Source organism: Podarcis pityusensis (assembly GCF_964106645.2).
Source record: "Podarcis pityusensis genome assembly, chromosome: 1".
In the NCBI taxonomy this organism is placed as follows: domain Eukaryota; kingdom Metazoa; phylum Chordata; class Lepidosauria; order Squamata; family Lacertidae; genus Podarcis; species Podarcis pityusensis.
Genome location: NC_138028.1, coordinates 49183225 through 49210690, shown reverse-complemented (window position 1 = coordinate 49210690; position 27466 = coordinate 49183225). Strand labels below are relative to the sequence as shown.

At 39.7% G+C, this 27466-nt stretch overlaps 1 protein-coding gene across 21 annotated transcripts in view; it reads left to right on the top strand.

Annotated features, from left to right (window-relative positions):
• Window positions 1–27466, top strand: part of GPHN (gephyrin) — a 231005-nt gene that overhangs the window by 16130 nt on the left and 187409 nt on the right. For all 21 annotated transcript variants that reach the window (XM_081020644.1, XM_081020627.1, XM_081020624.1 and 18 more), the window contains exon 2: window positions 21057–21135. In XM_081020644.1, the coding sequence (XP_080876770.1) occupies window positions 21057–21135 (79 nt within the window). The remainder of the gene's footprint in view (window positions 1–21056; window positions 21136–27466) is intronic.

Below are 27466 nucleotides of genomic sequence, written 5' to 3'. Positions count from 1 at the left end.
TAGAAAAACAGCATGGGTTGGACCCTGGGCTTTTTTTCAGCCAGAACTCACCAGAACTCAGTTTTGGCACCTTTCAGGTAGGCCCCATTGCCACTATGAGAGAACAAAGGAAGCTTTCATGGTGAGTTCTGGCACCTCTTTTTCTAGAAAAATAGTACTGGTTGGATCCAATAGAATATATGAGGTTATGCATGGTGTAGAGAAAGTAGACAGAGGACTTTTTCCTCCCTTCATCAAAGTAATAGAACCCAGAATCGTCCAATGAAGCTGAATGTTAGAAGATTTAGGACAGATAAAAGAAGGTACTACTTCACACAGCACAAAGTAAAATTAGTGTTCTGCCTAATTTTACAGTGTTCATGGAGATATGTTCTATCAGAACAGGATTTTCTAAACACCTCAAGTTTATTCTTAGAAAGATCAAAGTTCTTGCTCTTCAAAATTAACTGCTGTTAATTTTCTTAGTCCATAGCATCCCTTTCCAAAAAGTATATAAAATGTTCTTTTGAGATAGAACTGTATTTGCCACACTTAATTTATCATACATTTAAAGAGGCTATTGAGTTAACATTTTTACAGACAAAATCAGTAGCTGCAACTGGAAGAGGGCTATAAATATATAAAAAATGAAATATCCATGGGGCATGAGTTGTATAGAGGATTTAGAAAGTTAGTTATGAGTAGGTTCTTTGTAATGTGCTGTTTGATATAAATGTTTAACCCTTGAATTGAAAGGTTAATAGGACCTGTTATAGAACTATTACAGAAGGCAGTGTAGCTACAGTATTTGTAGAACTACTATCAAAGAAACTGTAACTGCCCTTGTGTGACACTTACCTATCATATAATCATTAAGGAGATTTGCTTTAGAAGAAATAATGGTAAAGACTGAGGGGTTTTTTAGAATGGTTACTCAACTGTAGAACAGAACTACAGTATTTTCTCTTTAAACTACATTCTGATTTGGGTACTTTGGATGGGATTTATGGATGTGGTCATTAGTTTGTTTTTGTTTTGATTATGTATTTTGTGTTTTTATATTGTGATGTTATCTTGTGAACTGCCCTGAGACCTGTGGGTATAGGGCAGTATGTAAATTTAATAAATAATAATTATATATATATTTTTTAAATATTTATTAGGGTTTAAAATAGAAATAGATATAATAAACAATGTAACATATGTCTTAACATAATTTCACATTTTCTTTGGACTTCCTCACATCTCCCGCTCCCACTTTCATCGTTATAACTTTTTGCCAGCAATTTATCATCTTATTTGCATTCTTATGTCCCATCTGTATATTTATAATCTTGTAATTCTCAAAAAAGTTTATATTTTCTCAATCTCAGTTATTATCTTAAATCATCTAATTTAGTGGTGCTCAATTGTTTATGATCTAGCATCCTGCTTAACATTCACTCAAATTACAATATTTTTGTAAATAAATCTTGAATTTCTTCCAGTCCTCCTCCATCTTCTCCTCTCCCAGGTCACGGATTCTGCCGGTCATCTCAGCCAGTTCCATATAGTCTATCAGTTGCATCTGCCATTCTTCCAGTGTGGGTAAATCTTGAGCTTTCCAGTGCTTTGCAAGAAGTATCCTTGCTGCTGTTGTTGCGTACATAAAAAATGTCCGATCCTTCTTTACCACCCCTTGGCTGACAATACCCAAAAGGAAGGCCTCTGATTTCTTTATAAAGGTATACTTAAATACCTTTTTCAGTTCATTATAGATCATTTCCCAGAACGCCTTCACTTTAGGGCAGGTCCACCAGAGGTGGAAGAATGTTCCTTCATTCTCTTTACATTTCCAACACTTATTATCAGACAGGTGGTATATTTTTGCAAGTTTGACTGGGGTCATATACCATCTGTATATGAATAATAATTATATTTAAAGTGTCACTCTCCTTAGGGTGCTCACAATCCACTTTCCACTGCCCAGTGCACATCTGTTACACCTCAACAGATCACTATTCCTCCAACAACTTCCATTCCATTTTTAACTTTAAACTGATGGACCTTAGCAATATTTTTCTCTCTCTCTCCTAGCCACACCATATGCACTGATGATAGGCTATTTCCACTGTTTCCAGCATTTTCACATACAGGCCAACATGGATGGGTGGGTAGATGAATTTTCCTTTTTTTCTTCCCTTGTGAAAACAAACCCTGTTTATACCTGAGAGAAGGCAATGTAGCTATCTCTTGCCTCTCTTAGCCTGGCTGTCTGCTAAGAAAGACTGCCCAATTGCATTTGTTAGAGATCTCCATTTGTGTGTGTTGGTAATTTTTGACACATGCTTTAAAAATAAGAATTTGCTCCAAAGCAATCACCATTCAGTTAATATGGAGAACACTGGAACACAACGTGGGCAACCACCTGTTCAATACTTACTTATAAGCTCCTCTTTTCATGGTTGTTTGCTGCCATGTGACCAGGTGTGCCCATTAAAGGACAAGGTAATCCCCTGGGGAAAGCTTTGCATTCCTGCTTCTGAGAAAGGGTTTGGAACTCATGATACATTAATTGCTGTTTGATTCTAGATTGCCATAGTTCTGTATGTAATGTGTAGCTCATACACAAGCATAATAATGGCTAATCAGCTTATTATGGCACAAGATTTAACAGAGTACAGCCTACTTCATTAGATGTGTGAAGTGCTGTCCTGAGATGCTGGGAATTCTGAATAGTGAGGAAAGAAAATTTAAAGCAGAAAAGTACTGATGGTGATAATTATATATTTCAGTAGTAAACGTTCACAAAAAGGTTGTGCTTGACAGCATAGGCATCCTATCATTGGTAAACCAATTAACATATGTAGTGTGAAAAAAATCTGTTGTGCCAATTCAATCAACAAGTGATAGTATTGAAATTCCTGGTGTATTGTAATTCAACGGTATTATGTTGGAGTCTCCCATTATGGCAACTGTTAGGTCAGTTACAGCACCCTGAGAGACAGAAATGTTCTTGCATTAGTGTTTTGATATTGCCATTTTCAATGTCAGATTTGTGTCCATTTATTGTTTTGCATTGGGACGCGGGTGGCGCTGTGGTGCAAACCACTGAACCTTGGACTTGCCGATTGGAAGGTCGGCGGTTCAAATCCCTGCGACAGGGTGAGCTCCCGTTGTTTGGTCCCAACTCCTGCCAACCTAGCAGTTCAAAAGCACATCAAAGTGCAAGTAGATAGATACCGCTCCGGTGGGAAGGTAAACGGCATTTCCGTGCGCTGCTCTGGTTTCGCTGGCCACATGACCCGGAAAAACTGTCTGCAGACAAACGTCGGCTCCCTCGGCCAGTAAAGCGAGATGAGCATCGCAACGTCAGAGTCGTTCACAACTGGACTTAACTGTCAGGGGTCCTTTACCTTTACCTTTATTATTTAGCGTAGAGACTAGGTTGTCTTACGTAGAATGCAGAAGGGCTTTGCTTGCAGATCATGCCATATATCACATTCATGCTTTTGATTATGACTTCAGTATTGCTTCTGAGAGTGTGGATGGCATCATGTTCTGTACAGCTGAGATAGTGAGGTAAATTATCCTGCTTGTTGATTGCATCTGCTTAGGCATGATGGTGGTAGCACTCAGTGTAAGAATCTAATCTAATTAACAAGCATCTAGAGATGTCCATGCAGAATTCTTCCTGTGTTGTTGAGAATATGTTTGTTGTTTGTCAGTGCACTTTACGTTGGTGTCATGGGGAAAAGGTAGTTGGTGCTGGTTCAACTCAAGGAATATTTCATGATAGAAATATTACTTGAGTTGTAGGTGACAGGAAAATGCTTCTGCATAGTACAGAATGGTATCATCTGTATAGATTTAGTAGGGCAGAAGGTCAGGCCTTGTGAAAGAAAGGACTGTTCTGCCTGGCTCGGTGTGCATCTTGATTTACAATATTGCTAGGTGAGTTCAGGGTGTCCTAATTGGGTCAATAGAGACATATGTTAGTTTTCTTTATCCTTAGATAAATGAATTATTTTTAAAAAAAATCACTTCCCTTGTTTTGAAGAATTTCTGCCCGGTGCATGGCTGTGTCCAGTTCAGTTCTGTATGCTGTGTTCCAAACCTGAGGTGTCATTCTTGATCTTTTTCTATTTGCCATACGAGATGCTGATAATAATATAGGCGTCAAACCATTGATCCAACTTTTAGCATTGTCTATACTGACTGGCAGCAGCTGTCCAGAATTTCAGACAGCAATCTCTCCCAGCCCTATCCAGAGATGTCAGGGATTAAAGTTGCAAAGCAGATTCTCTGCCACTGAGCCGTGGCCCTTTCCCAGCCAGATGTTCAGTTTTCTGGAGAGTGTGTTGCACAAGTTTTTACCATAGTCTGTACAGTAGACTAACAGAAATGTTGCAGTGTGGTGGGCTCCTTTTCATTTTGTCAGCCAGCCATGCCCTTCTCCAGGATACTCTGTTTCATTCCTCCTCCCACTTTGTTTTCTGTACTTCCTACCCTCACCCCAAGCAGTTAGTTTGTTCATATCTTGGCTTATTAAAGTTCCTTTGAAGACCTAACAAAAGATCTCAATTGGAAGGGTACAAATTGTTTTGGCTATTTAATGTACTACTTATACTTGGATGTTAAGAGGATGATCACATGCATGATTTTAGTGAGAAGATTGAATAGTTTCATGACAGAAACAAAGTGAGTAATTTTCTGTCAAATTCAGATTAAGTACCTTCTCTAAGGCAGGGGAACTTTTGCATGAACAATGCTAATTGGTATATGGGAGAATTGCTCTGAGCAAGTCTTCACTTATTGCTGTATAGTATCACTCATCTTTCACTGGCTGCTTATTGAAATGAAGAAATAATAAATTACAACTAAACCAGAAATCAATGCTGTAATCTGACGATTTCTCTTCATCTGCGCGGGAGGCCTTTAGGACTATGATCTATCAGAACTATATGACATAGTAATTATTAAGATATCAGCATTAAATAAGATATTTTAGAAGAGGATGAGTTAACATCTGTCAGTGATGGTTTCAAGAAAGAATTTTCTGAAGGGGGACTGGTTTCAATGAACCCAAAGGTCTATTTTGCTCCATTATTCTATAGTGCTTGTGTATACTGGTCCACATTTGAGCAGTCTTGAGTTGCACACCCACTTTTACTGTAATTCACTCTGTCAAAAGAATAATGTATGAAATGTTGTTTCCTTATGAATTAATTATGGAATACAACTGCTCCTGCAAGAATTTTGTGCTGAGTAGTTGACTGAAATTTAAAATTCACACAAAATGTTTATTGGCCAAGAAAAAAGGTTGTTGCCAGGGCCTTTCCTCACCCAAGGGGCATGATTTTGTCCCTTGCCTCTCTGAAATGTAGCTCAAACCTGGAAAATATATCATTTTCTCTCCAGCTCTAAACTTGGAACTGGGGAGGGCTGCAGAATATAACCACGCCCCCCCCCCCCCAGTTCAGAAGTGGAAGGGGGGTTACCCTGTCTCTGTGCCTGAAAGGTGCTCCCAAGTTCCCATAATGCAGTGTGCTCCAAGCTTGGGGTAATTATCAGATGCAGAGATAAACCTTACACCTCTACCTTTGGAGGTGAGTGCTTGTTGGGCTCTGCACTTGCACCTAGCAAGCACAGAGCTGACACAAATCCCAGACTTCAGCCCAACCTTGGAGCTGGGAAAGGGATAGGATTTTGTCCCTTCTCTTTACCTCTAGGTTTGGCAGAAACCTCAAGTTCATCTTCCTCAGCAGAGCCTGGCTCATTTCTCATGAGAGGGATGTGTGAGATTATGAAACCCTGCTCAACAATCTCTTCCACAGGAACATAAGGAGGTGCCTCATTGTAAGTCAGTCTATTGATCCATCTAGCACAGTATTGTACCCACTGACTGGCAGTTACTCTCCAGGTTTCACACAGGTCACCCTAGCCATGTTATGAATGCAAATCAGGATCAGAGGTGGAAGATATAGAAATTAAGGCATTGGTTCCAGTTTTCAAAATATGTAGTAATTTCATTTATTGAGGAGTTCCAAGTCATACACCACGTGCTGTGCAGGGATATAGTTACAAGCAATTGTTTCTCTGCCTAACTAAATGGCCATTCTAGTAACACAGAGAATGGAGCAGGATGATATAAAGGCTCCATATTGCTCCTTTGTGTGCTGTAGAAATCTTTCTTCAAAGATGACTGTAACTCTTAAGTTCTTATACTTCCTACTCAGTCTTTGAGACCAATGTGTCAGTTGTACATGCTCCTTTTTATTGCAAGAGCTACATGGCAAATACACTTTCCCAGGATTGTCTTTGTATCACCTTTCAGATCCCCAGCAGAATACCTCAAGGTGTTGGAAATGCAAGTCCCTTTGCATCAACTTTCAGACTCCCATCAAGGTGCTTCTAGGCAAATGGATGCAACTGTCCTGAAATGTGACATTCTTCTAAGGAACTGTTGGTTAGAGAGGCAGGCTAAAGTTGATTCCCAAATGTTTGTATGGATAGGTGTGGAGAGGAGAGCTGGTAACAAAATCCGCAAGGGCCCAGTCCCACTGGGGATGGGTAGAACATGACAAAGAATGCAGAAAATTACTTGGGTCTAAGAATCTTGATGGTTTTCCAGAGAGTTGCAGTGGTTTAATGACCTAGCTCCCAACAGTCTTTTGGCTCAAACCCACTTGTGGTGTATGACCCTGTGAAAGTGAAAAGAAAAAAAAAAGGTGCTGCTGCTCCTGCTGCTGGTACTGCTTGCTAGTTTACTTTGATTTAAATATTTCTATACTGCTCTTTGATAAAAGTCAAAAGCAATTTATATAATGACCGGTAAGATATTTTTAAATATTATAAATTAAATGCCCATAAGACACAAGCAAAAACAAAAACACAAGCAAAAAGAACAAAACTCAAAAGAGTCAAATGAAGTAGAAAAATATTTTATCCTGTTTTTGGAAGGCTGCCAGAGAGAAGACTGATTGAATGTTTCATTTCACTGCGTGGTATCTGCTCCTGAAAAGGCTAATCTAGACCTCCCCATACAATGGAACCTGAAGCATGGCCTCCATGAGAATATTTACATTACAGAGGATGTTGGCTAAGATAGTCAAGACCCAAACCATTTAGGCTTTACTTTCCCTCATCAGGGCTGAAATTAGGCTTTCTGTCACCAGGGTCAAAGACCCAGTTTGGCACCCTACCCCCCCGGATGAGTGTTTGCATACATACACATACATACATACATACATACATACATACAAAACTAACAAACACAAACATTAACACGTAAAAAGTAGGCAGTATATCATTTGAATACAAAAGAATCCTAGGAAGTATTATGACTGTATGACCAAAGGGGAAATGAGCATCCCTTCCAGTAAAAGCTAATCGTTTGTCAAAAGTGGAACTTCTATGTGCAGCAGTTGTCTATCTGCGGTCAAGTTTTGAATTGGATTTAATTGGTCACGGGCTCATTGAAAGACTACATTTCCATAAGATCAGCTGAGACCCTCTGGTTTCCTTTTAGAATGGACCCCCCCCCCTTTGAGGCTTTTTGCCACTGCTCTTCTTGGTTCTGAGCAAACCCTTTCAAGGAGTTTTGATGTGTAAATTTACTCCTGAATAAGCTTCAACAATATTCCTTTCAATTTTATTTTTGTTTGATTACTCATTTTAGGAAATGATAATTTTGTAGTCATTTTAGGTTCCATGTAAGGTGAAGAAATGCTTTTTGTGAGTCTAAAGTAGAAAGTGCCCTTCCTTTACAATCCTAATGCAGCTGGGCTGACCAGAGCTTGCCAGGGAACTAAAATGCTCACACGACCCTTAAATTGGGGTTATCTGGAGTTTTCGATTACATTGTCAGCAATATACTGATGAGACACAGCTCTACTTCTCCTTTACATCTGCAGGTATGGCAGTGGATGTGCTGACCATTGTTTTGCCTCAGTAATGAACTGGATTAGAGCCAACATAACGAAGCTTAATCCAGATAAGACTGAGACACTGTTAGTGGCTGTTTCCCTATACTGGATGGATGGGAGTTTGCCTGCTCTTGATGAGGTTACACTTTCTTTAAAAGAGCAGGTATACAATTTGGGGGTACTTCTGGATCCATTGCTGTTGGCCTCAGTGGTGTGGAGTGCCTTCCATCAGCTTCAGTTGGTGGCCCAGCTGTGCCCCTATCTGGACAGGGGTAGCTTAACTTCTGTTGTCTGTGCTATGGTAACCTCTAGTTTAGATTACTTCAACACATTGTATGTGGGGTTAACTCTGAATACAGGTGCAGCTGGTGCAGAATTTGCTGGCCAGGTTGCTCACTGGGGCAAGACAGTTTGAGCATACCGATCCTCACCCAGCTACACTGGCTACCAATTAATTTCCAGGCCCAATTCAAAGTGCTGATTTTGACGCAGAAAACCTTAAGTGGCTCAGGACCGCAATACCCCAAAGACTGCCCCTCCCCATATGAATCTACTTGAACCCTGAAATCATCATCTGAGGCCCTACTTCATGTGTCTCCTTCATAAGAGGACTGGGGGCTGGCAACATGAGAATGGGCCTTTTCTGCAGTGGCTCCCTGCTTGTGGAATACTCTCCCCAGGGAGGCTCACCTGGCACTTTTATTATACATCTTAGTGCCAGGCAAAAATGTTATTCAACCAGGCTTCAACCATTCTATGTCCTTTTAAATGTGTTTGGGTGGAGGATTATCGGTTTGTTTTGTTATTGTTTTTATTATGACATTTGTGTTTTTATTTTATATTTTTATGCTATGAACTGCCCTGAGATCTTCAGATGAAGGGCGGTATACTACTACTACTAAAAACAACAACCCCCCCCCATGGTATTCATGTGGAAGTACCTTAGGCATGCTCACTTAGCTCTTCAGATCCCATCATATGTCTTCAATTGATGCTTTGATATTCTGCCATGCTTAAGCAGATCTCTGATTCCTCTTTATATTGGTATTGACGCTTCTATCTCTCAAATAGTAAGTTTCTAAGTTTTACTACTACATTCCTAAAGTATCTGGAGTAAAAATCTGGTTCCACTGGCACCATTTTCTTTTACTCTTGGAATTCCAGTAGTACTTGTGTAATGCAAAACTATATCCACTCATCTTAAATAAAGGGTAGATGAGAAAATAACATGTGTTTATAGACAAAATATTATAATCTTGTAAGCAGGAGGCATCTTGTCATCATATAGCCAGCCTTTCAAATTTTCTATTTCAAAAAATAATAATAAGCGGCTTACACAATTGCCGCAGTTTCAAGAGAACAGCTATATTGTGGATCAATCTAAGAGTGCAAAAGCTCAAAATAGCAACCTGTCTGTCTACGAATCACTATGCACTGTGTGACTCGAGTAGTAAGGGTTTTTCACAATTAGTAAGAATATAGGCAGAGTATTCTCCATTGCTGGCTTCTCTGGCTGTTTTTTAAATACCAGATTGCGGCACCTGGCTTGTTTTAATGGGGCTCTAACTGCTGTTTCTAAGCAGAGTGTCCTTGCAGAAAAGCTGGAGAACCATAAACAGCTGGGATGGCAGTTTTAGTGACCTAATATAAATCTATGCTGAATCTCAAATATTCTGTTTACTGCATTTCTCTGAAACATATGAGGATTTCATTCAAATGTGTCCATTCTCTAAGAGATGTGCCCAAGTTCTCTTGTTTAAGAGCAGATGCAGATTTTGAGAGAACCATATATGACAGTACATCACTACACCCCCTCCTCCAACATACTGGCTAATATAAAAGGATGAGCACAATAACATTACTCTTGAGACCAAAGATCCATTGAGTCCAGGAATCTGCTGGGAAGCTTACAGACAAGAATGAAATAGACCTTACCTATTGCTGGCCCCTAGCAGTTGATTTTCATTGGTATGTTGCTCTTTAAATATTGTTTTAATTCTATTATTGTTTAATCATTTTTAACAATTATCCTTAATAAGTTTTTAGTTTTTGCATTTTAGCTGTATTTTACAGTCATACCTTGGATCTCAAATGCCTTGGCTCCCAAACAAATTGGCTCTGAAACGATCGAAACCCGAAAGTGTGTGTTCCGGTTTTCAAGTGATTTTCGGAAGCCGAACATCCGGCGCGGCTTCCGATTGGCTGCAGGACACTCCTCTTCTCTTTGCAAGTGTTTTTTTTTTAAAAAAATAATATTTATTAAAGTTTCAAAGTTACAAAAAAAAAGAAAAAATTTAAAAACAACACTACAATACATAAAAAAGAAGAGTAAAAAAAAAGCAAAACACAAAAACCAATGCAACAATACAACAAAAAGATAAAGAAAAAAAGAAAAAACAAAAAAAACCCACAAATCCCATATTACATATCTTTAACTTCCATTTGCTTGTTTCATTGACCTCCTCACACCTCCCTTTTTGTATTCTAGTTTGGTTGGTTATTTCAGCAAAGTCTTTCCATCTTTCTCAATTTCTATTAAATAATTTATCTTAACAATTTAACCTATTAATTAACTCAACAAATCCTTTCCATCTTTTCCCCATATTCTGTTATTCAAATTACCTCAATTTATTTAACCTTATCTTACCATAAAATACTTTAGATCTTAAAGCTTAATACTCGATTATACATAGCTCCTGATATCATTTCTACTAGAGTCATATAGTTTCATTCCAACATTTTCCCTAATATTCCTTAATTTTAGGCCAATTCCCTAGGGGGGGAAAAATTTCTTTATAAATTTTCTTCCAATCTTCATCCAACATCTCTTCTTCCTGGTCTCGGGTCGTGTCAGTCCTTACTGTCCATTCCATCTAGTCCATCAACCTGGTAATCTTATGTCCGAGGCCCTTAAGTCTCTTCCATGTCCCTTCTGCAGATCATCTTCTTCTTGTTTATACTTGCCCTTTTCCTTGTCTTTTGTTGGTCTCTTTCTTAATTTCTTTCCTTTCTCATTGAGGAGTAGGTCTCTGGGGGATTCCAACCCAAAATTATCTCCATCTCCCTTCATCAAACCAGCCCATTCCCCACAGTCCCACTCCCCACAGACATCAATGTAATCCAAAAAATATTTAAAAGCATATTTCAAGGTCTCTCCAGAATTAAGAACCTCCTCAGCTCCAGACTCCCCCTGGCCCACTCCAACTTCAATCTTCAAAGGCAGTGGCTTATGCTCCTGTAGGGCCTCGGGTCTCTCCATTTGTATTATTTGAGGTGCAACCGCAACCTCCTCCATTATTTTCTGCACTTGCCCAGTCAGTACAGGTTCTTGAGTTGGTCCCTGAATGGTTTCTGTATCAATATTCCCTGTTTGTCCACAGTTATTATCCACAACAGCCATCAAGTCCATTTTCTCATTCATCAAATCCATCTTCTCATGCATCTGTTCCAACAAGGCACTTGTCTTGCATAAAGCAAGCACCAAAACTTCCTCCCAGCTCATATTTAGTCAAGGTCAAAAAAGACTGGTCCCACGATCTTAATCTCACAGCTGTAGAGTCCTCAAGTAGACTGCAGCAACAATTTAACAAGCTCCCTCTAGAGGAGACAATTTCTATTTGTATCCATTTTTTTTAAGGCAAGTCCAACAAAGGAAAATTACTTTCATTTTTCAGATATTTTGTTTCTTTAGAATGCAAAAGGCAACATTGGAATCAGTTTATTACTCTTCTTTAGCTATCTGTCAAAGTATTCCATTCACAGTCAATGAACCTCTCCAACAATTTCTGTCTCTGACACCCCGTTCCCAGGTTAGAGACGGTGGAAACTTATCTTTCTTCACTCCCTCTCCTGCAGGGGTTAAACAAAGTCCCCCCCCCCTTTTCTCCTGCTTCCAAGGGGGTTTCAGTAGTTATACATGAAGGAAATTTAGACTTTTTTAACGACTTTCCAGGCTTTAGCTTACAAGGTTTTTGCTTTAGTCTATATACAAAAAGCGGAAGGCGGACTTCCTGTTTTGAACCTTCCCGCTTCGGTGCCAAATTAAGATATTTCTTGATCCAATTTTCCGTTTCTACTCACGGGTACTTGTTTTAAATCCAATTGTCCACAGGAAAAAGTCAGCGCTCTCCGGCAATGGCTGTGCGGCTTCACTCCGTGAAAGTAGCAGTCAGTTCACAGCACCGCGCCGCTCACCCCACTTCACTCCGGGGCCCAAAATGGGGTTCCCGGTGAGTAGGGGGGGCGCTCCTGGTGCCCTGCCGAACCCCACGTTCCCAGGCTTCCTCCGCCTGGGATTTCTAGCGGGTCCCCACCTTCGCCGCGGCGGGAAGACCCAGTTTCCACGGAGCCAGTTCCTCCGATTGGGGGAACTCCGCCATTCGCCGATGGCACTAACCCGGAAGTCTTCTCTTTGCAAGTGTTACCCAGATTGATTTGGGTTTTTTCTTTTTCTTTTTAGTTTTGTGTTAACTTGAGAGCAACAATCTCTTGTCCAGGTGCAAGGCGTATTTAGTAATAATGGTTCTGTATGTAGAATTACTTTTTTTCCTAAGGGTTTTATCCATCCTCTGATGGAAGGCTCTTTGTTCCAGAGGAAGCTGCCATGAGTAGAAAGGAGGAGGGAATGAAATCTTTTCTGACTCCTCCTTCCCTCTGCAGCCCCCTGCACCCCATCAAATCTGCTCTGGAGGCTTGTGGAAGCCTTTGGAGTGGTGTTGGAGGTTGCAGGAAACAAGGAAATTGCCTTCTCCCCTTTCCACCGGATCAAAGAGCTTCCTGTCATTTAAAGGACACACTTGGAGATACAAATTGACTAGAGGAAATAATACCAGGGACAGAATTTGCAAAGCTTTTGTAAAATTCACTAGAACACTAACGTATGCAAAAACTTGCAAGTTGGCTATGATTAAATTTCCAGTCACAGTATAGTTGGCAAGACCATGCCTGTGAGGAAACATTTTAAAAGATGTGAACTCGCACATGAAGATGATTCAGAATCTCTGAATTATATGGTCTGAGTAGTTTACAATCCTTGAGCTAAAATGCTTTCATTTTCTCTTGTGGAAGAAACATCACTATATTTCCTTCAGAAACAAAGATATTTTTAGTAATGAGTTATTTTATCTTTAGATAGTTCACAGAATCTAATTTAGAGATATTATGGCATCTAGAGTCTGATTTTGCAAGTGGCTATTAATAAAGACTTACAATTTTCAGCACCTCTTACGATCAAAGAACCAAACGCTAATTATATGTCTTTGATACAAGCTCCTTTGTTACGGTTGCAGCGTAGAGCAACACTAGTTAAGGTGGTGTCAAATTTTGCAAGAAGCTTGGGGGGGAAATGCTTTGTCTCTAGAGAATTTCAGAAGGTAAATGACAATTGAAAGACAAACCTGAATAACTATATTTTTTCAAAAGATTTAAACCTTTTTTTAAAAAAAACCGTCACTTTACGGTCCTTCAGAGTTCAGACGTCATAGTGTGAACACTCTGCATATTTGTTTTAATATGTTGCTCATAGTTTGATAAACCTCCTCAGTATTTTCTACTGACTTGTCAGACATTGTTACTTATTACATAATGTTTCCTAAGCTAAAATTTAACACATTTATCACATGTTCATTTTTCTGTCTATGCAGGTTTACTTTGCTTCCTTCTTATATTCAATAAACTAAGGTCTGTGTGCTTTTTCCTCATATTACAAGACTAAGCCTAGCATGGTAATAGCAAATCTTAGCTATTCAGCTACACCTGCTCTGCTTCAGTGTTCTAAAAAACAGTCTAGCTCGTTCTTCATTCAGTAACTTCAAATTATGCAAAATATGACAGATTATGTAACTACAAATCTTTCACACATGTCTAAATAATTATGGATATGTTTTGTTAAATACATCTTGTTGTGTGGAGGGAGGGCTTATGCTTTTAATTAAACAATTAAGACTGTTAACATTTAAATCTAAATGATAGCTGTTAACTTGCCTTGATTAAAAAATATAAGCAAATTGGACAAAACTGAAACTTAGTTTGAAGTGGCTCCAATAGGAAATGTCACCACTTAGTAAGAGAACTCAATTGATTAAAACTGGGGATGAGTGGATGGTTTGTGTGTCACTATTATTCCAGGAGTTGTTCTGCCTTATGCTTGTCTCTGTCTGAACTCTAGTTTAATTTGTTTTGAACACTTCTTTTTGGAATTAGTGCGTGTGCAGCAATTTTCAGGTGTTTCTTTCTTTATACTTACTGATGTGCATAAGTGTATATACATATTGATTAAGGCATTGGCCAGGAAGGTATCCTGATGAAGTTATGCATGTGCACATCAGTAACCAGTAAGAGTTATGAACTTTAAAATGTTTCAAATTACACATGCCATGTATAGCAGCATGAACAAAGTCTGGTTAATGGTGGGTTGTTAATTCATTGGCGCTGTTCTGCAAGTGAGATAAGGTAACTTGGAGCCCCAAAATCAGAAGGGAAATTCAGATGGCAAATTGCCCAAGCAATCCTAAGTTTAAAATAAGACATCAATTGCAGGTTTCTTTAAGTCTAATAGATATTATAGTTTTTCCAATGACTCAACAGGGATTCAAAGAAAAATATAGGTACGTATTTAATAGGGTAAAAGCACAACCTAACATTTGTCCATATAGCCTGTGGTTCTGAATGCTCAAGAATAAAATATATTTCTTTCTGAATACAGTAGTACAGGTCTGCAGCTTACAAAATAAGGAAAAAACTTTAAAGTAGGACTGTGTTGAACATTAGCACTTTGGATTTCATTTTTCTGTAGAATAAATACATATTTTTCACCATCCCCATCAAAATGATTTTGAAGTGCCCAGACGAATTCTAAAGGGGCATGATAGGAGAAATTTCACAACCATGGCCTGGAATAAAGATACATTGTCACAAAATCCCTAAAAGGACAGACTTTGTAGTTACACAAACATAATTTCATACTGAGCAACCGTTTTTGAGTTTCCATTAGATGGCAGCAATTTCTTAAATCTTGCTTCTTCCACCTTAATGGGGTAGGTGTGGGGATGCCATTTGCATCTTCTACCTAAAATGTATTGAGTCATCTCTGCAGATGATACTATATAAACTTGTGGCAGAGAACAACACTTCTATAATCCAGATGTTTTGCCATTGGTAGTTTTGAAGCAATTAATCTTTTTTCTTTCTATATGTCTTGAGACTATTTTTGTACTCCTGGATTTTGTTAGACATCCAAGGCCCACTGATAAATTATTTAACTTCAGGCTTCTCTCTTCTTGGAAAGAACCAGTTGACTGATATGTGCAGACATTGGCTAGAATCTAGTGGGGGGGGCCCTTTGTAAAAGTCACTTCCATTTTCTTTGAGTTGGTAAGCTTGGCGTGTACATTTGGAATCATCAGCATACATGCTTGGAATAGGACATTAACACAAGGAACTTTGAATTGAGTCCAATATGTCCACATTGTTAAAAATGTAAACAAGAGTAATGTGATGCAAGTTGCGGGGGGGGGGGGGATGTCTTAAATTTCACATATACACTTATGGGGTCATACAGTGAAGATGCTTACCTAGTGTGTGGCTGCACTGTTAGGAAAGGAATTGAAAATAAAACTTCCAATATCATAATGGTGTTATACAAAACTATGGTGCAGCAGTGTTTGGAATACTATGTATAATTCAGTTTGTCTCACTTTCAAAGGGATATTGTAGAGCAGGAAAAGGTTCAGAAAAGGGCAAACAACGTGATTAGTGGGATGGAGAAACTCCTCTATTCAGAAAGGCTGCAGCATTTGAGAAGTCAACTTAGAACTGACATGATAGAAGTGTATGGTATGTAGAAAGTTGATAGAGAATTCCTCTTCTCATAACTCTAGAACTTGGGGACTTCCAATGAAGCTGAATGTGAAGATTCAGGATGGAGAAAAGAAAGTACTTCTCTGTACCCTGAACTTCATGGTTTGCGAGAGCGACCAACTAGTTGCAAATATGTATGTTGGGGGAGGGACTTGTAGAGGGTAGTGGGACTACAGCAAAGATTATTGGAAGATATTAGCTACACATTCTAGTCTAGGTTCAGGACTGGATTGGGGATAGAATCAGTCTTGGTTGCCCTGGTGTGTGACTTTCATTGTGAGAGAAAGAGACAGAGGGAAGTGCGACCTTGCTTCTTCTCAATCTCTTTGAGGCTTTTTATACAAAGAGCTGTGGTATCCTTTTAGACTGACTCTGTGGGGTGGGCATTGTTTTACAGTGGTTCTGTTCCCATCTCCAGGGTCTGTTCCAGAGAGCATCATTGGGCGAGTGTTCTTTGACCCACTGGGTATTACACTGTTGTGAGGTTCTGCAGGGCACTAATTTATTCCTAATGCTTTTTGACATCTATATGAAACTGCTGGGAGTGGTTATTAGGGGATTTGGAGTATGGTCTCATCACGCTGTTGATGACAATATAACTTATTTCTCCATGAGGTATGACAGTGCAGGAACTAGTATGATGCTTGGGCACAGTGGTGGGCTGGATGATGGCCAATAATCTGAGTTTGAATCTTGATAAGGTAGAAGCTGTGTGGGTAAGTAGTTACTGGGTCCAGGAAATAGGCCAGTCGCCTGTTTTGGATGTGAGTGCACTTTATCTGAGCAGATACATAACTTGGGGTTGGGGGTACTCCTGGCTCTATCTCTCACTGGAGACCTAAATGGCTTTGGTAGCCAATAGTAATTGCTGCCAGCTACTGCTAGTGTAGCAGCTTTGGCTATTCCTAGATTTGTATACGTTAGCCTACAGTACTGCAGGTTTTGGTAACCGCCAGACTGGATTATTGCAGTGCACTCTGTGTTGGGAATCCTGGAAGCTATAGTAGCTAATGTGGAATGTTGTGGCAAGGCTGTTGAAGGTGGTGTGTTACACTTGTGCTGGCAAAGCTGGATTTGGCTGCCATTATTCTACTGGGCCAAGTTCAAAGTCTTTCTGCTGTGCAATGAAAGAGTGTGTTTGACTTCTTATTTTCTTCTGCAGCTTCAGCTGTCTATGCTGAATTGAATGATATGGTTTCTTGGGGGTTGCAGAAGACAGCATCTAAAATAAGGAAGTGGAAAACTGCTGTTCAATTAGTGGAACTCTGCTCATAGTTCCTAAGATCTAGGGCATCACCTTTCTAAGCTAAAGCTGCCTTTACTCTGTTTTTGTTTTCAGTCTAGTGTGCAAATAATGGCTATTCTTATTCTTATTCTTATTATTCATTTGAATGTACTCAGTTTTGAGTCGTGCCTCCAACTCCAGCATGACTTATTGTGTATAGGAAAGCACAGTTGCATTCCAGCATAGCTGAGTTATGAATAAAATTAAGATTGAGGAACACCAAATAGGTTCAGTGGCCCTTGGCCACAGAAAATGTTGCAAGGCTTAAGAAATACATCATTAGAAACAGTTGTAATACACTGGGTGAATGATTACAAAAGATAAATGTCTCATTTCATTATGGTTAGAGAGTATGACACAGCCTGTGAAAAACAGAATCTCAATCTGCAGTTTCTTGTTTTCCCGACTGTGCTTAAAAACACTTTGGCTCTGATCCAGTTAGCCCTCTTATTCATATTTTTTTGTCCTGGTTTTGTGCACGTACAGCAGGACTAAAGTATTCCTGAGCAGCATTTCCCTCTGTTGAGCGCTTCTTCTGGCACCTTCCCACCCCAAAGGAGCTTCCTGTGCAGTATATTTTTTTTATGGGGGTGTGCTACTTTGAGGGCGGGGGAGAGAAAATAAAAGTAGTATTGCATACTGTTTGCTCTAATACTTCGCTTCAGGTTGGAGGAAGGGCAGGACATAAAAATCTTGAATGAATGAATATGTGTGTGTGTGTGGCTAACAAAGTGCTGGGGAATGGTGACCAGGTGAGAATATGGAAACTATTTGAAAGCCCATACATCTGGCGGCTTATTTTGCTGCCTCCATTGCATCCTTAAGTAGCTGGCCAGCACTAGTACACCCTATTTTGGATAAGGGGCTTGAGAGGGTGGTGGCAGTCAAGCTGCAGACAGTCCTGGAGAAAACTGATTTCTGTGCAGATTCAGACCTGACTTTGAGACAGAATTGGTTTGATATTTGATTTGATTTGATATTTGTGTTCTACTTTTCAAACAAACAAATTATTCAAACAATTAATACAATTCAATGCAAACTGATAGTGATTTAAAATATCAGAAATGGCTACTGAGCACCAGCCTTGCTCCAGTTGGCATACACTCTCTGGGAAGCTGCTTTTACACCCAGTGCAGAAGCACATTTCCAGCAACAAGACTTTTCATAGTTTTGAGTATCCACGTCTTTTTACCCTCAAAGAAAGAAATCAATCACTTCTATGCTCTTTTCAGTGTGGTGGGGCAACAGATTCCATAGAAGAGCCAAATAGTCTATGAAATGGCATCCACCCCCTTTGTCATTCTCTCTGCTGACTTCCACATGTTGGAAGCTGAGATTCTATAGTGGGGTGCTTGCTCATGTACAACTTAGAATGTTGATCTTCTAGGGTTTTAAATTGCGGAGGGAGCCTATGAGTAGAAATGCTCCACTCTGCAGAAGCTCAGCTATATATAACACGTGGAGTGAGTAGCAGGAGTGGCGATGTGACAGAAGGATACTAGAAACCATCATTTTTAATAGAATGGAAAATATTGGAACAATGGTGACATAATCCATAAACTTTGTTCTCTGAAATATATGGATGTCTGCATTTTTAATTTTAATATTTTTTCACACAAAAATTGCTTCCTACTGTGCCCAAAACTACTTTCTTCAGGAAACTGCCAGTGCTGATACAATTGCAAATTATTTGCCAATTTATTTGCCAATGATGTTAACACCATGAGTTATATGACATATCTCTGGGAGAACAAGATGCTGTAAAATGGTGAACTGAAAAAGTGAAAAGGTGCAATACATATTTTATGGGTGTACACAAATAGTATGTTGCATATTTTAAAATAATTTGTAGAAGAAAATTTCTCTGATCTTTAAATGAAAATCATTTTTCATGCATACCAGCTATGTATGTTAATAATGGCAATGAGTCATTAATATAGTTTATCTTTATATATTGTATATGTGTGTGTGAAACTGTGCTTAGTTTTCTGCCTTTATCTATTACATGCATTCATAATAGTAGAGCCTCTTTGGGTGATAGTATGATCTAGTATTCAATGGAACAAGAACATTACAGTGAAGTTCTCCTCTGGGCTGTTCTCAAGGGCATTAGGAAATGCTTGCTTTGCTTGATGTTTACACACTATAAGCTTGCATTTACTTTAGGTGTTGAGTGTTAAAATAACATTCCATACACCATGAGACCTACAGGTCTAGCAAGTTAAATTGAAAATGCTGGAAACATATTCCAAACTTGCAAATTGTTAAGGGAAAGCCTGCCTCTACACCCTACAATTGCTATCCTGTTCAGTCTCTTCCTTTAACTGATGGAAAGAGCACTGCAGAACTGTCCTACCTGCTCCTCCTAGCTTTAAGGACCAGGGGGCAGCTGAGGCAACACAAAAGAACTTTGATCATCTCAAAGGAACTTCACTGTCACCATTTGTTCTCAAATGCCAACATTGTCCTTGGTGGAGTGAGCTCAACCCTCCACCATGCAGACAACATCTTGTGTGAGTTTGGCTCTTCTTATAAGCTTCTGATGGCTCAGAGGCTTGGTTCATACAGACGCATGGTCTTCCTTGTTCATTTTGTGAGGAAAATTTGATAGTTCAAGTAATCCTGGGGGTAGACTTCAATATGACTGCCACAGTTTAGCAGGATTTGAAAATGCCAGAGCTTCAGATTTCAACCAGAATGTTGGTTTCTCCAAATGCCACCAGTAAGTCTATGAATAATGGAATCTGGGTATAGTATATAGCTGAGGCCTAGATAATGCTGAATAGAAAGGCTCTGTTGCATCCCCTTTTATTCATACTAATCCTCAGTAATTCACTATAACAGTTATGTTCCCTTCAATTAAAATAGCCCATAAAGTAACCTCAGCTGGAGGCTGTACCTTGCTTCCTTAACACATAGACCAGGCATGGGCAAACTCGGCCCTCCAGATGTTTTGGGACTACAGTTCCCACCATCCCTGACCACTGGTCCTGTTAGCTAGGGATGATGGGAGTTGTAGTCCCAAAACATCTGGAGGGCCGAGTTTGCCCATGCCTGACATAGACTCTTCCCCCCAACTTCCTGAATTTTGCATATACATTTTTTTTCTTTGTAATGAGTAATATGTTTATGCTTGGCTTTGAAACGTTGAGATGTAAGAAACGCAAAATGAAATTCAGCAATTATCTAGGTCATTTTGAATTTTAATCTTATACTCTGTGGGATTGGTAGTTTTGTCCCAGTTTTCTGTCATCAGCAAATTCTTTGTGGCCTGGGGTAAGAACAGGTGAAATTAAATGTTCTGGCAGCTGCTGGGGTTGGTAAAGACATAGCTACCTACGGAGAAAGAATATTGGCTAAAAAGTAGGCAAAGCTAAGTCACCAGCAAACTAAAAAGCTCAACTTGATAGAGTCTATAACAGGGGTGGGGAACCTTTGGGCTTCCAGATGTTGGTCTCCCATCAGCTCCAGCCAACATCATCAATGGTCAGGCTGATGGAAGCTATAGTTAGGAAATCTGGAGGGCCACAGGTTCTACACAAATGTGTGAAGGCCACTCCCAGCAATATTGTGGGATTTTTTTTACTGTCATAGTTATTTCCACCCCAAGTAACTTTTACCGTTCAAGTATGTTTTCCTGACTCGCTCCCCACTACTTTAGATCTAAACATGATGCTCATGTACTTCTTTTCATGTCTCCATCTGTGTTGTGTCTAGTTTGGTCCTCAAAGTGTCTTCTCCTGTTTTAATAGTTTGTTAGGGTTGTCTAACTGTTCAGAACCAAAAAAGTTTGCAGTATTTTAATTCCTAGATGAGACATTTTCTATTCTTGGTATTCAGTATCCTGATTTTGACATTGTGTTTTTTCAGTCAGCATTGCTTCATATTAATAATCTTTAGAATATAGTAAAATACTGCAGTCTTTTAGTAAAATTTTACCATAAGACCAACATCATTTAATTGATTTGAAGGTACTATACATGTGTAACATATTTTCATCTCTTGTATTTCTCTTTCTCTTTTTTTAGTGAGTGACAGTTGCTTCAGAAACCTTGCAGAGGATCGTAGTGGGATAAACCTTAAAGACCTCGTCCAAGATCCTTCTTTGTAAGTATCTATCTCAATGTATGAATAATGGATTTCTAATTGAGCCACAAATTGATAATGGATCGTCTGTAAAATAAATAAGCACACAGAAAACCCAAACATTACCACCTCAATAGGTCAGGCCAGAGGGATTATTGTTTTCTCAACTAAGTCTTACAATACTCAGTTCCATGCTCTGTCTATAAGGAATAGGAAAATAAAATCTGCTAACATGAACTTATTTTCCTCTCATGTTAAAAGAAGACTGCCACCCAGTCATTAATTTTCTATTGTACACTACAAGAGGAATTGCAACTACATTAGGAGTATTGTGTGTTTTATATGTGTAAATCCCACTATTTCTATGTTTTCATCCTGTAACGTTCCATCCCCAGCAATGGGTGTGACATAGCTGCTGTTGGTGGGACAGGAGAAGGTCCAGCTCACCTGAACAGCCAGTTGAAGTCCAGTAGGCATTCACTATAATTTTTGTGGTGGTTGCCATTTTATCACTATTTTTTTTTATCTCTTGATTAATTAGCACTAAAACATTTTTCTGGCTACGTTTTTTAAATTAAAAGTGTTGTAGTGTTATAATGTTAATTATATATATTAAAAAGGATTTTAAATTACCCTTTCTGGTCAGTGCCATTTTTAACCAAGTTTCTAAAATAGTGTTGAGCATACAGCATTACTCTTTTCTTAAAATAACTTCTGTTTACCACTATTTTAGCAATCTGGATAATAAGTGGTGTATTTTTTTATTCTGTAGCAAACTTTCAGTTTTTAAAAAGCTGAAAATAGAGAAAAAGATAACCACCTCAAAGGTTATATATTGAGCTGTTATATCTTCACTTCCCTGATACATCGCCTATGTGAAAGCCCACCATTTTTAAAAGACAGATTAGTACTATGCTACTTTTTTTTTTAGAAAAAGAAATGGAACCTTTTGTGGTCTGAGAAAAGATGGAAGAATATTAGGGTATGTGCAGGACAATACAATGATTGGATGGCATTGTTTGGGTGCCCCTCAAAAATGAGTGTATAAACGATGACAATTAATGCTAAGGCCAGTAAAAGTAAAGGTAAAGGGACCCCTGACCGTTAGGTCCTGTCGTGGATGACTCTGGGGTTGCGGCACTCATCTCGCTTTACTGGCCAAGGGAGCCGGCGTACAGCTTCCAGGTCATGTGGCCAGCATGACTAAGCCGCTTCTGGCGAATCAGAGCAGCACACGGAAACGCCGTTTACCTTCCCGCCGGAGTACCTATTTATCTACTTGCACTTTGACGTGCTTTCGAACTGCTAGGTTGGCAGGAGCAGGGACTGAGCAACAGGAGCTCACCCCCTCACGGGGATTCGAACCGCAGACCTTCTGATCGGCAAGCCCTAGGCTCTGTGGTTTAGATCACAATGCCACCCACGTCTCAAGGGCAGTATTCAACTGCATTTTTGTGCTAGTGCAAGGGTATTTCCCCCCACTCTCCATCCCCCATGCTATCCCCCAATCTGGTCTGAAAGGTTGGGGGAAACCCAAAACAGATTTAGGAGATGCACAGTGGGAGGAGTGGTGGACCATTCTGCTGTGTAAGGTAGGATTATTGTACTGATGGAATGATCTGCTTAGCGCTTTGTTGAATACAACCCTAAATGTCTAGTGTGGAGGTACCTGAAGAAAAAACGCACAAACACCTGATTTATAGGTTCTGCCTGCACTGGCAGAATTAAGCTGAATATTGTTTTTCTATAATTACCTTGAACCAGCAAACTTTGCCTAAAGTGTGAGGTTTAAACATTTTTATACAGCTCAGTCAGTGTTTAATTTTCATAATTTACTATAAAACTGGATTTACTTATCCTGCCTCTAACAAAGAGCAATGTTTGCTTTAATTAGCTTCTTATTAAAAATATTTTTAGTGACTCACCAAATTTAAGATTAAGTTGTTAGCAATTTCTTCCCAAGACAGTTTTCTAGCCAGAAATTTGAGTTTCAAATGGGTGGGCTTGGAATTGTGGTGAGAGCCAAGTTTTGCCCCCATTTCACTAGGCCAAATGCACCTCCGCCATTGGCAGGATATGCAAAATAATATGCATTGATGGTTTTAATGAGGCTAATACAAACAAAACCACGCAGTTATTCAGCTATCCAAGTCTGAAATCTGATTAGGATTCTAAAGGTCATAACCAGAGTTTCAATTTAGGACTGGAAACACACTGGAACTTAGGAAACATGTGACGTTATTAAGGCACAGATAAAGTACCTAACTGGCACATTCTGCATCAATTTCAGTTTCCAAAGCATCTTAAAAGGCAGCCTCTTGTCAAGCATATTTCATTAATCAAATTGTGATGTGATTAAAGCATGTGTTGCCACAGCCAGATATGTCTCTTACAGAAACGAGCACAGCTGGTGAACCAGGCTAAGCCAGGCAAAAGCATACCTGGCAACATCCATCACTTGGTTTGTGGATTCAAATAGATCCAGGAACCACCTAGATCATAAACCTTACTTAATTTCTCTGTATGTCTGTCTCCCTCCCATTCTCCTGTGGTTTTTGAGGATGTGCTTGAAAACTGGTGGGAAAGGGTAGCTGGATTAGGTAACTGGTGGGAAAGGGTAGCTGGATTAGGCCTAGGAGGCAGCACCTGCTGGCCCCCACCCAGACTGATACTTTTAACAAGGCATTGCATAGCTAAAAGCTTGCTACTTTGAATGTTTCATTCCTATCTCATTGAGAGTCATATTTCATAATATTTCCAGTGGGGGTTTTTTGGCTTTGTTTTCATTTTTTTAAAAATCTACACTAGTTTTTTTCTATTAATTGACTAAGAAAGATTTTTTTTTCAGCTGTGCTTCTGTGACTTCAGAATTGTGGAAAAGCATATAAAAATAGCACAGAACATTTTAGTGCCCTCTGTGTGTCTCTTATTTTTTTTCCTCTGAACAGATGGGGAGAGAGAGGGAAAAAAGAGTAGGAAAAATAATTTTAATTTCTAATAGGAGGCAAGCCAGGTCAAAATGTCTATTGACATGGAGAAAATGCAAAAGAGTGCACACCATCTGTACCCAGTCATGAATATCTTAGTATCTTTTCATCTATGGAAAAACAGAAACCAAGCCTGTAAATGGGGAGTTCTAAGCCCAGAATTTATAGAATGAGACTGAGATCTTACCTCAGAAATATTGTGATACCATTGGGCAGTCTTGATCCATCCAAAGCACAAACTCTGTTTAGCCTTTCCAGCAGTCCTACAATACTACAAGTTCTAAAGTTTTCATCTCCCCACTTATAGCCATAATCCAAGAAGAATATAGACACACTGAAAAATATGACAGTGAGTGACAAATTAAAATGATAAAAGTGGCTAGGGACCCTGGTGAAAAGGAATACTTATAGTCATTTACTTACTTACTTACTTACTTACTTACTTACTTATTTAAAATATATGCACTGCCATTAACACGTCTCAAGGCATTAAAGGTAAAGGGACCCCTGACCATTAGGTCCAGTCGTGACTGACTCTGGGGTTGTGGCGCTCATCTCGCTTTATTGGCCGAGAGAGCCGGCGTACAGCTTCCGGGTCATGTGGCCAGCATGACTAAGCCGCTTCTGGCAAACCAGAGCAGCGCATGGAAACGTTGTTTACCTTCCCACCGGAGTGGTACCTATTTATCTACTTGCACTCTGACGTGCTTTCGAACTGCTAGGTTGGCAGGAGCAGGGACCGAGCAATGGGAGCTCACCCTGTCGCAGGGATTTGAAACACTGACCTTCTGATCGACAAGGCATTACACAACAATAAAATCAGTTCCGTTAACATTTCACACATATACAATAAAACAGGAAACTAAATCACTGAGCAGATCTTATTTAAGGTCCAGTAAATGCTTGACTTATTCCTACTCTGAAAGTTTGGTAAACGTTAGGGCTCAACCAGTAACTAAATGCAGCACATTCCCATGCATGTTTGCTTGGAAACAGGTCCTACTTTGCACAATGTATCTTAATTCTAGGTAAGTTTTCAAGCTTAGATTATTCCAGCAGTCTGGAACTTCTGCCCTTTCAGCCATATTAGACCCACCAGGAATCTCCATTTGTCTCCAAAGCAATTTTGGGCAAAACACACTCATCTAGTTGTGGGTCAGTTAGAAAGATCTCTGATCTAAGCCCCACCATGCCAAAATCAGAGATAACATCAGGTGGGGAGAAATGCTGTCTTTTACTGTTAAAGAGCAGTCAGAATTATAGAATCATAGAATTATAGAGTTGGAAGGGACTCTGAGGGTCATCTAGTCCAACCCCCTGCAATGCAGGAACCTCAACCGTAGCACCCATTAGTAGGGTAAAACTAACCTGTCTCACAGTGGTCTGAGGTTTGGCTCTGGTCTTATTGCTTTGGTACTTAGCACTAAAATAGGAAAATAAAATTCCTCTAGTTGCTTTTAAGAGATTCACTTAAGAGCAGAGGCACCTTTTTAGCCACACCACTCCAATGCTAGTCTGCACTGACTACACTGACTTGTAGTCAGTAAGGTTTCAGGTTGGAGTCCTTCCCAATCCTACCCAAAGATAACCAGGAATTGCCCTCAAGAGGAGGGCAACCAAAATGGTCAAAGGCCTGGAAACGATGCCTTATGAGGAACGGCCAAGGGAGCTGGGCATGTTTAGCCTGGAGAAGAGGAGGTTAAGGGGTGATATGATAGCCATGTTCAAATATATAAAAGGATGTCACATAGGGGAGGGAGAAAGGTTGTTTTCTGCTGCTCCAGAGAAGCGGACACGGAGTAATGGATCCAAACTACAAGAAAGAAGATTCTACCTAAACATTAGAAAGAACTTCCTGACAGTAAGAGCTGTTCGACAGTGGAATTTGCTGCCAAGGAGTGTGGTGGAGTCTCCTTCTTTGGAGGTCTTTAAGCAGAGGCTTGACAACCATATGTCAGGAGTGCTCTGATGGTGTTTCCTGCTTGGCAGGGGGTTGGACTCGATGGCCCTTGTGGTCTCTTCCCACTCTATGATTCTATGATTCTATGAACCTTGGACCTTCTGCATGCGAAGTATGTGCTTTGCCACCAAGCTACAACTCTTCCCTCAACTGAGAAATAAGCATGTGTTAATTAGGGAAGACAGCGCTGAGCAGACAATGAGGCACTCTCTTCCCACAACTTATCCAATAGGCGTACAACATCTGCAGTGGGCAGAAAAAAGGCTGAAATCCATCTTGGAAAGACATTTGAAGGGATAGCTTGATGTTCAACTTGACAAGCAACACCAGCAGATAGACAACATAGAGTGGGCAATGAATCAGGCCGTCTTCTGTCAATTAATGGATCTGAATGTTAATTTTTGTCTGCAATGCAAAGAGATGGGTAGAAAGATTAGGGAGGCAAGTAGCATTACAGTCATGCTGGCTGATAGTTGTTCTGTATCCCTTTCCACCTCTACTACTTATCAGAACAATCATTCAGGGACCAAGAAGAGGATAAAGTCCTCACCAAGTCGTCCCCCCTCCAGTGGTCTTTGTGATTGAGGATCTCTGACTACCTTTATCAAAGCCCACTCCTTTAACCTTAGTCGCAACTATTTCAGCTGATGCTTTGTTGATTTGCAGTGAAATGGTCCCACAGTCGATGTTCACTTGCCTTGTATCACGGAAGACCTTAATTATATGCTCTTCATATACTTCAGTATATGGAAGGCCTTTTCTTGATTGCTGCATATAATGGAAGAAATCTCCTACTACAGTCTTAGTGTGTAATGTCTTATATTTCTCCAGAAATATATCTGACCTCCAGCCTCTCACCTTCAGACATAACTGGATGAACAGAAAATCACAACCTCTTAACTTTTAAAAATTCCATAGAGGCACATCTTTTTGATTTTGCCTCCACTAGGTCATTATGCCTCCTCATGTAGCCTGAGTGTTGTGCAGCATACTCTTTTACAGTGTGCTTTCAAGCCCCTTAAGAACTGTCCCATTGAAATCGCTTCTTTGCTCACCTGGTAACTTGTAAGAAGAAGAAATTGCATTTTTTTGATGTTTTCTGAGTTCTCAGATTCCTCATTAGTCACACACTAAGGTTACTTCTAGAAAACCTGTTTGTTGAGAATTCATCCTGAGTTGTTTGTGTGGAGGTTAGATGGCACTTGCTATTAACTGAGCAATTTATCCTGATTTCTTTGTGATGTTGTCTCAAGCAAGCATTATACACTTTCCAGTGGATTTCCCCACAAAAGACTGTTTTTTGGTGGGGCAGGCAAGGTTATTTTGTGCAAAATCTCCAAATCAACTGTAATTGCACAACCTGAGTTTGCCAGTGTGTGATTGTTGTTGGTTTTTTTTTACGGCA